The sequence below is a fragment of the Podarcis raffonei genome, chromosome 4 (assembly GCF_027172205.1).
Source record: "Podarcis raffonei isolate rPodRaf1 chromosome 4, rPodRaf1.pri, whole genome shotgun sequence".
Classification (NCBI taxonomy): domain Eukaryota; kingdom Metazoa; phylum Chordata; class Lepidosauria; order Squamata; family Lacertidae; genus Podarcis; species Podarcis raffonei.
In genome coordinates, this window is record NC_070605.1 from 57,288,678 (window position 1) to 57,299,160 (window position 10,483).

The following is a 10,483-nucleotide window of genomic DNA, read 5'->3' on the forward strand; positions in this document are numbered from 1 at the left end:
CTATTGGTTGCCCAAGAGCCATAGGGGAGATACTCCCAAGGGTGATTTTTCAAGACAGCAGGAAGCTGGAGGTCTTCAGATCTTAAGAACTTGGAGCTGTGTGATGCCTGAACTGTTCTGAGCAGAGACAGAGAACCTCTCATATTCTTTCAGGCCTTCCTATTCACCTGAGACTTTCAATTTCTGAGGTCTTATGCATTGTTTCTGGCACACCGAAATCTCCAGAATGCAGAACAATCTACATGGGGTCGTATAGGGAAAAACAGCCCACTTATAGGGATGTGATTGTATTCTATGACTGACAACTTCCAAAAGAGGAGCCAATGCTTAGTTTGTCACCAAAAAAGCAACAAATAGATCTGTGACATGTAAAGACTAATACATTTACTGCAGCATCAGCTTTTCTGAATTACAAAAGCTGATGTTACAATAAATACCTTCAGGGGCAAAGTTCTCTTCTGATCACTTGGCTTATCAGCCATGACTCTTATAACCTTTTGTATGGGGGCAAATGAGTAGCCATACAGAGGTGGGGAACCCCCAGTCCATGGGCCAATGAGTCCCACCAGGTGTTCCCATTTGAGCCTTGAGCCTATGTGGGTGAAGCTACACCCACCTGCACTTCTCCTTATCACTATCACATCACCTGATGAGGAGGGGGGAGATAACAATCTGACTTGCTGATCTAGAAGGGCCTGTAGCCCAAAGGAACTTGCAGAGTATGACCCATTGACATCAGCTAATTGTACTTTTAAGCAGACATGCATTGGATTGTGCTGAAAGACGGTAATGGAATGGATCCCCTAGGAATCATCCACCAACACAATTCAGGCCACCTCCTTTTTGGCCACCTGCCTTTCGAGGCTGTTGAAATCAGTAGTCAGTAACTAGGTTGTCCAGGAAGCCAAACACTGGTAACTTCCCACTGCTGCTACCCTGCTTTTTATGCACTGTAAAAAAAAATATGCCATCCAATCATATTTTCCCAAATTTATGGAATTGTTCTCCCTCCCCCACTTCTAGGAACAGGGTTACAGCTGTAGAATAAACTAGTATTAGCTATTAAATAGTTTTCAAAAAAGTGAAAGTAATTTAAATTGCTGGTTTACGTCTTTGTCCTTTGCCACCATCGCCACCTCCCTGGCCATTTGCGAAACTGGCGAATCCTAAAACCAGGACAATGGCCAGGAGCCAGAGCAACTTGAAGTTCATTTTTTTCTGAAATGTTCTCCAAATCTTCAAACCTGTTGAAAGATTCCAGATCAAAATTGAGACCCAGTAGAGGTTTAATCTACTTCCTTTTCAATGAAAAAATACATAACAAATGGAGGCTTTCAGACTGGGCTGGCAAATCATGAGTTCAGAATAGGTGACACTTAACATCTGTATAACACTTTCTAGTGTCCAAAGTGCTTTGCATGCATTCTGTAGCTGTTATCATGGCATCAATCCTCTAAGACAAACTATTATCTCTGACATTGCAGGGAAAACAGGTAGAAGGAGAAGGAAACAGGTAGAAATCCAAGATAAATGTTTCTGAAAGGGAAGATCAACTGTGATATTAAAATTTTTCAACAGGCACAAAAATGTAAGTGGCTGAATCTTATCTGCGCAGATATCAAAGCAAGTGTGACATATTTAGAAAGCTCCCTGCTTGATTCAAGACAGTTGAGATCTGAATAACCTGGCACTAGGAGGCTCTTTCTGCAGACCAAAGTTCACTGCAAAACTGGCTCATGGAAATCAAAATATTGCAACAACATTCATGTGCATTTGTATACACACACACCAGTTAAAGATGGATGAATGTGTCAATTTCAGTGTCTCTCAATTTCTCATGTTTACAATCTCAGATTCAGTTTGCCATATTTTGCTATCAGCTTTGAATTTCCTTATAAGTTTGCATGAAGATTCATCAGAATTTTTCCTAACATCCCCCCATTTTTTGTATGCAACTTTGCCTCACATACACATTTTTGCAGGCAATATTCCCTAAGAATGCATTTTGGTCCGCTATTTTCACCTTTATCTGCCTTTCTAAGCCCCTTATGTGCACTTTCCGTACATCTTCTTTTGGTTAGAGAGGGTAGCACAAAATTCGCAGAAGTGAACAAAAGCCTCATTTCAGTTTGTGTATTGTGAAGTGGGTAGCGTTGCATTAAAATGAAAATCAAACCAAATCCCTTGCCTCCCAGTCGCTAGGACCACTTGACTTACCCCACCTGAATGAGTTGCTGAACAGCTCAATGAGAAACAGCAGGATATCAAAATCAGAAGGGCAAGGCTAATTTATATGGTTCAAGAAGACCTCCTCCTTCCTGTGGCAGCCCCTTGAGGTGAAACAGCTATCAATAATTGGGCCAATGAAATAACCGTTAGTAAACCCAAAAGCCAAGAACTGGACGTCGGGTTCAGGAAACAATGCAAGTCAACAGACTTTTGTAGCAACATTTCAGTTGATTTCTTATATCTTTTATGTCAAAAAAAATCCAACCGTTTTGTGGTCACAAGAAGCTGCTGTTTCCATGTGTTGCATTTTCCTATCTTGAGCAACAGGTAAATGAGACTTAGGACATTTTAATTGGCAACCTCTTTTATCTGGCAATCTTGCTTTTTTTTTAGCCTGCAACTTTCTCATGCAAGGAGGAACACAACTTTAGCAGATTTACTGGTCTCATATATGCTAATTTTTGAAGGCAATAATTTCACAAATTCAATATTTTTTAATTTTTAATTTTGCTTTTAAATTACTTTATTGAACTTAAAACAAATAACACAAAATCAAAATTATCCATAACAAATAAACATCAAAGAGTTGTCGATATTATTACAGTTCATCACAGTCTTCTTCCAGTTTCATTGACTTCCCACCAACTCCATCTTGCTTTAAATGTATATTTATCTAGTGCACGGTTTGTGTCTATTTTAGATAGTTGCTTAGCCAAAATATTGTACTTTCTTAAACCTGTTCGGTGTATAACAGAAGCTATTCAAAGGCTGCCACAGATTTTATATTGTCCCAATCTTTTATGTAACTTTTAAATAAACCCCATTTATTGAAAAATACTTAATCTGCATGGTCTCTTATTCTTCCTGTTAGCTTAGCTAGTTCTGTGTACTCCATTAATTTTTGTTGCCACTCCAATTTTGATAGTACTTTTTCTCCTTTCCAATTTGATGCTATTAAAATTCTCACGGCCAGCGTCGCATATAAGAATAATTCCCTTACACTTTTTGGGATATCGGAACCCAGTATCCCAAGAAGGAAGGCCTCTTGTTTTTTTTTGTAAACACAATCTTAAGCATTTTTTTAAAGTTTTATATATATTTCATCCCAAAATTCCTTAATTTTTCTGCAACTTCACTACATGTGTAGCATCAATCCCACTGCTTCTCTGCATCTCCAACATTTGTTTGATACATTCTTATACATTTTGGATAGTTTTAAGGGAGTAATGTACCAATGGTACTGCATTTTCAGAAAGTTTTCTCTCAATGTGTAACAAGCGGTAAATTTCATATTGGTCCTCCAGAGGTTTTTCCAATCCTTCATTAAGATATTATAGCCAAAGTCCTGTGCCCATTTTATCATGATGGATTTTACCTCCTTTCCAGGTTTATCTGACTTCCCAGTCAAGGAGGAGTCAGTACATTTTGGAAAACATTTTAGTTTTTGAATCAATCAGATCATTCTCTAATCTAGATGGTTCTGTTGCAAATCCTTTTCTTATGTCTACTTTAAATGTCTCATTCAATTGATGGTATAGGAGCCAATCTGATAAGTGTTTTCTTATTTCCTCGAAATTTTTAAGTTTCAATTGATTATCTTCCTCCTTAACTAATATTTTGTATGCCATCCAGTTTTCTTTCATATTTTTCTTTTTTAAGAAAAGTGCTTCCAGGAGGAAATCCACCACAGTGCTTTGGGTTCCAGGAGCTCTTTATAGTTTGCCCAGACCATGTAAAGGGGCCTTCTTATGATGTGGGTTAGGAAGTTTGTATGGACCTTTACTTTGTCGTACCCTAGGTACACATGCCAACCATACTGGTTGTCATAGCCTTCCAGATCTAGTAGGTCTGAGTCCTGTAAAGTACACCACTCCTTAATCCAGGTTAGGCAGGCAGCCTCATAATATAATATTAGATCCGGCAACGAGAACCTCCCTCTTTCTTTTATGTCAATTAAAAACTGGTGTTTGATTCAGGGTCTTTTCCCTTGCCAGATGAACCTGGAAATATCTCTTTACCATTTTTTGAGGCTGTCTTCCCCTCCCATCACAGGTATTGTTTGGAATAAAAAGAGCATTTTCAGTAACACGTTCATTTTTATGGTTGAAATCTTTCCCAAAAAAGGTAAGTTTAAACTACTCCATATATCCAAATTCCTCTTAATTTCACTCTAAATCCTTTTCTTGTTATACAATCCTCTGTGATGTTACTGTTGATAATTATTCTTGCTTGTTGATCTGAGTAGATCACCTTAGTTTGCCTACCCATGCTCTAGGACCTGTCAGAGTCATCATGACTCCTTCTCAAAGCCCAGCTCTTACTAGGTTTTAGGAAGGAGGCAGGAAGTCTCCCCCTCAGCTAGCCGCCTAGTGCGAGGCAACCAGTTGCACCACTCCAAATCTGCCTTTGATGTAGTATTCTTTAACATGTAACAAAACTCTTTAGCTGTATATTTTGTGATAATATCCAGAGCTCCAAATGGCTATTTCCTCATCTTAATATTTTTTTCATGTAATAGCAAATGCAAGTTGAGAATCCCAGGAAATGGTTACTAAAACAGGATCCACTGGGAAACATGAAGGAGTCATTAGCATGTTCAGAGATCACTAGAATTACAAAGATTGTTTTTTAAAAGCCTATTTGGGATTATTCATAACGGTAGGAGAATGTGCAAAATTTAGTTGATATATGCACATTACCCAAGACTTGTGGGAGATTAGGTATATTGACCTCTTCCTGAAAGGATTATGTGCATGTTTTCCATGAGGCCTGCTTAATGTGCACAGCTGTCAGTTGTTATGCACAGTAACCACTCAATGTACATTTCTTTTAAGACAGATAGCCCAAACAGCCCCAGAATGTTCTCTATAGCCATGGTGCAGACAGTTCGGTGTCAGTCAGGAAAGAAAAACAGAAAACTGAGGGGGGATGGGGAGGGTGGCAGTGGTACATCCTGGTTGGAGAGGATAGCTGGCTAGAACCCTTAACAACAGTGCTTCTGTTAGAAGGTGAATATATGCTGCAACATTTTGTTGTAGGGCCTATTGTCCTATCTTGGGCAGTGGGCTCTTAAGTTAAATCATCCCCGCAAAGCTGCATTAGCCACAGGGAGAGATGAGCAGGTACCATACTGGATAAAGGACTGGATCTGTAGCTGATGCAAACCATTTCAATCTCACACTGACAAAAGGATGGACACTCTCACACTCGAGAAAGAATGATGGAATTGTGTCTCTTTGGATTTCACAGTGAATGGATTGGATGATGCTCTGAGTCTGAATGATTGTCATAACTTGGAATGGACGATTTCCCATAGGTCCACCACAGCTCCCCCTGCCCCCTTTGCCTCTCCACATCATGTGATGTGGCCCAACAGCTTTAAGTCACCTGAAGCCATTTGTACCACAGGCACCTTTCTGCAGTGCACCTCTCCTTTGAGTTAAAGGTTGATGGATTGATGTCCACTGTTGGATAGAGAGCTATTAAACACCAGCTGATTCTATGAGTGTGGCTAAAAATAATCTCAAGCTCTAGACTGTATTCTTGTAAAATATAATGCTAGATATCTAGCCTGCTTGGAAAATAGACTTGTGTCACTTTGCACGGCTGTGAGATAAGAGTTTAAAGGTGAAAATATGTCAAGAGCATTAAAAAGAGAAACACATCATTTTAACAATGCTTTAATATGCACAAAATGGTTTCACAAATATAATGCAAACGGAGAAATAAATGCATTTCTACATTCTCAAGTGTAATAACCAAAGTTGGCAAAATGGAGCTGAGACTAATTAGCTACATTTATAGATTTTGGGGGAGAGGATTTGCAGTTGTTGTGCGCAGATAGATATGAACTGACCTCCCTGGCAAGGAAAGAAGCAGGAAATCAGGGTAGAGAGAAGGAAATGAAGAAAGCTACAGCTATGCCAGTATTTTGTTTTCTGTTTTTGTGTTGGAGGGATGCCGTTGTCGGACGTTCCTGGTCTGTGACTTCATGTCGTTCTAATTTGCTGAAATGAAAAGAAGAGAAAGCTGCTTTAGAGGGTGAATATTCCTGTTTCAACTGTCTGGAAGCTGAATAGGGCTTGGGAGGAATTTCATTGGTTATGGATAAGTTGGGGGTTATCCTTGGTCTTGTCTGGATGGCTTCCTGCTTGGGTTGCCTGCTAAGGGATGTAGATGCAAACAGTGACATTGCATCCTTTTTTGTCACCTGGGGCGCATCTGCGTGTGCACCAGGCAGGACCAGGGGTTGGGCGTGGAGGGTGAACATCATCATTCCACAGCATTGATGGGAGGAGTGAGAAGGATACTGGTGTGTTTACATAGTAGTGGTTTCCACAAAAAATGGTGGAGAATATTCTAAGAAAACTATGCAAGATGGCCTTTTTATAGTGGAGGGGATGAGAAAGAAAAGTATCTACTGCGAAAAGAAAATCTCCCAAGGGTAATTTTTCAAGACTCAGAAAAGTATCTACTGCGAAATTTCTGATTAGCTTTACATTATTCACGTACACTGGGCTCCTCCTAGCATCCCCCCCCCCTGTTGCAACTGAATGGGAGGGTGTAAAAGTTTGATGTTTCATAGTGGGGGATGGGCCACACATAAGAATATTTTACTCAAATGTGCTACTCACGGTAGAAACACCATTTTGAATTCTTGATAGCACTGCTGAAACAGCAGTTTCTTTTTAAACATGTACTTCTAGGTATTCCAGGGTATCCACAGTCTCTTCTCCGACTAGGAGGTACGTTACAGTTGCCTATTCAATAAGAAAAGTTGAGAAATCAAAATTCATTGAGGAATAGTTTAATTTATATTCAGGTCAACATTAGCCATGAAGATTTCCAAGCAAAAGAGAAATAGGATACAGCCTGATCACCAAAGTCCTTCAAAATTCCAAATGTAAAACAATGTGCTGTTTGTAGGTACACATGGAAAATAAGTATATGCTCAATGGTAACCTTTACCTTCAAAGAGTGAAGTCAATTACACACACAACGAAACCTCAGCTCTGCTATTAGCTTTAGTCTATTGGTTGCCCAAGAGCTATGGGAGAGGAACTCCCAAGGGTGATTTTTCAAGACTGCGGGAAGCTGGATGTCTTCAGATCTTAAGAACTTGGAGCTGTGTGATGCCTCTCAGCAGAGACAGAGAACCTCCCTGAACCAAATGAGCCTCTTTATATATGTTCTGGAAGCTTTCTCTGGCCTTGTCTCTAGTTTTTTGGTCATTGTTGTTATGTTAGGAAGTTGTCACATATCTAAAAGGTCTCACTGAGCTAAGCAAATAAATGGGCAGAAAATACAAAGGCTTATTTCTCTCTTTGAAATTTGTGACCCATCAAGATGAATGGAGTACACCAGGCATTGTATTGTGGCCTGCTAGGTGCTCAACATCTGCAAGTATATAGCACAAATAGGAAGTTTACCACATCTCTGATGGATCACCATATGTGGTTGGTATTTGGCTTGGTGACCAACAAGATGTCAGGCATGGTCTTAACTTTTCCCCACAGCACGCCATTACATTTTGCCTCCAGAAGCAGAGCTCAGGTGCGCCACCATGAACCTGGCTAGGGTCAGCAAGTTGTTTGGTAGTAGTAGTAGTAGTAGTAGTAGTAGTAGTCGTCTTGTTGAACATTCATATATCAGTTCATGCCTTCATCTATTTCCTACATGAAGCCAGTCACTCCATCTTCCTGTATAGCAAAGCCAACCCTGACTGTTTGAAAGTCCTCCACTGGTCATTTGGCTTATCAGCCATGACTCTTGTAACCTTTTGTACAGGGGCAAATGAGTAGCCATACAGAGGTGGGGAACCCCTGGTCCATGGGCCAATGAGTCCCACCAGGTGTTCCCATTTGAGCCTTGAGCCTATGTGGGTGAAGCTACACCCACCTGCACTCCTCCAGATGTCATCAGCTGATTGTCAGATCTTCAGAAGCCCCATTCAATGGGTTGAGAAAAATTGGGCAAAAAAAGGTCATCTGAATTCTTAATGGTGTCAGATGATATCATTATCACATCACCTGATGAGGAGGGGGGAGATAACAATCTGACTTGCTGATCTAGAAGCGTCTGTAGCCCAAAGGAACTTGCAGAGTATGACCCATTGATATCAACAGATTGTACTTTTAAGTAGACATGCATTGGATTGTGTTGAAAGACGATAATAGAATGGATCCACTCAGAATCAACCACCAACACAATTCACGCCACCTGCCTTTTGGCTACCTGCTTTGGAAGCAGTTGAAATGAGTGGTCAGTAACTAGGTTGTCCAGGGAGCCAAACACTGGTCCCTTCCCACTGCTGCTACCCTGCTTTTTATGCATTGTAAAAAAATATGCCATCCAATCATGTTTTTCCAAATTTATGGCATGGTTCCCCCTCCACCCCTTCTAGGAACAGGGTCACAGCTGTAGAATAAACTAGTATCAGCTATTAAATAGTTTTATATGTGGGAGTCATAAAGCCATGGCAGAGGCTTGTAATATTGCAGGGTGCCCCCTGACCTTGGCTGACCAGCACTCTGAGCTTTACAATGTATTGGAATGTATTGACCTTAAATGGAGTTGTGTTTCCTCTGGGCAGTGATGACCCTATATGGTGATGGGTGTAATAAAAGCCTTGACCGGATGAGGTAACGTGAGACATTGGCAAACGGCCATGCGGCTGGGGAGAACAAAGGAGAATAAATCAGAGGAGGGCAGAGAAAGGAGCTGCTCTTATCATCATGAAAATATAGCTGGCTCCCTGTGTCATTTTTCTATGCTAAGCCATCTCATGACAGCTGGATTTCCGTCATTTATAAAAAGTGAAAGTAATTTAAATTGGTGACTTACGTTTTTGTCCTTTGCCCCCACGGCCTCCTCGGCCACCTCTACCACCGCGGCCACCTCCACCACGGCCACCCCTGGCATCTGCAAAACTGGCGAATCCTAAGACCAGGACAATGGCCAGGAGCCAGAACCACTTGAAGTTCATTTCTATCTGAAATGTTCACGAAATCTTCAAACCTGTTGAAAGATTCCAGATGAAAGTTGTGACCCAGTAGGGTTTTAATATACTTCCTTTTCAATGAAGAAAGGTATAACAAATGGAGGCTTTCAGGCTGGGATGGTAAATCATGAGTTCAGAATAGGTGACACTTAACATTTATATTAGAACACTTTCTAGCGTCCAAAGCGCTTCGCATGCATTCTGTAGCTTTTATCATGGCATCAATCCTCTAAAACAAACTATTATCTCTGACATTGCAGGGAAAACAGGTAGAAGGAGAAGGAAACAGGTAGAAATCCAAGATAAATGTTTCTGAAAGGGAAGATCAACTGTGATATTAAAATTTTTCAACAGGCACAAAAATGTAAGTGGCTGAATCTTATCTGCGCAGATATCAAAGCAAGTGTGACATATTTAGAAAGCTCCCTGCTTGATTCAAGACAGTTGAGATCTGAATAACCTGGCTCTAGGAGGCTCTTTCTGCAGACCAAAGTTCACTGCAAAACTGGCTCATGGAAATCAAAATATTGCAACAACATTCATGTGCATATGTATACACACACACACACACCAGTTAAAGGTGGATGAATGTGTCAATTTCAGTGTCTCTCAATTTCTCATGTTTACAATCTCAGATTCAGTTTGCTGTACTGCAGTATCAGCTTTGAATATTTTATTTAAGTTTGTGTGAAAATTCATTAGCATTTCTCCTAACAGACTTTTTTTTGGTATGCCTCGCATACACATTTTTGCAGACAATATTCCCTAACACTGCATTTTAGTTTGCTATTTTTACCAATATTTGCATCTTTATGCCCCTTTTGTGTATATTCTGTACACCTTCTTTTGGTAGAGGAACCATTCCACAATATTCATAGGAATTTAAAAGGAAAGGCACATTTCAGTTTCTGTATTGTTTTGAGGGGTGGTAAATTGGTAAAACTTGCATTAAAATGAAAATCAAACCAAATCCCTTGCCCCCCGCAATCCCTAGATCCACTTGACTTACCCTACCTGAATGAGTTGTTGAACAGCTCAGTGACAAACAGCAGTTGAACCAGCTATAAATAGTTGGACCAATCCCAACTGCTTCCAGTCCCAAAAGGCAAGAACTGGATGTTGAACTGGGGAAGCAATGCAAGTAAAGAGACTTCTGTGGCAACCTTTCCATTGATTTCGTAACCTTCTGTGTCAAAAATCCACCTGTTCTGTGGTTACAAGGACATTTCTTACCTAAATGAGACTTAGGACATT

The 10,483-nt window shown here is 40.4% G+C and overlaps 1 protein-coding gene across 4 annotated transcripts in view; it reads right to left on the reverse strand.

Annotated features, from left to right (window-relative positions):
- Positions 1–10,306, reverse strand: part of LOC128413045 (trefoil factor 3-like) — a 29,907-nt gene extending 19,601 nt beyond the window's left edge. Inside the window, exons 1-4 of one of the 4 annotated variants that reach the window (XM_053386791.1) lie at positions 10,244–10,299; positions 9,073–9,246; positions 6,864–6,989; positions 5,921–6,236 (exon numbers count right to left, since the gene is read on the reverse strand). In XM_053386791.1, coding sequence (XP_053242766.1) covers positions 6,229–6,236; positions 6,864–6,989; positions 9,073–9,214 — 276 coding nt within the window. In that variant the 5' untranslated portion in view covers positions 9,215–9,246; positions 10,244–10,299 and the 3' untranslated portion in view covers positions 5,921–6,228. Of the gene's footprint in view, positions 1–5,920; positions 6,237–6,863; positions 6,990–9,072; positions 9,247–10,238 lie in introns of those variants that run through there. The other 3 variants (XM_053386792.1, XM_053386793.1, XM_053386794.1) reach the window with 3 other exon arrangements.
- Between the last annotated feature and the right edge of the window lie 177 nt (positions 10,307–10,483).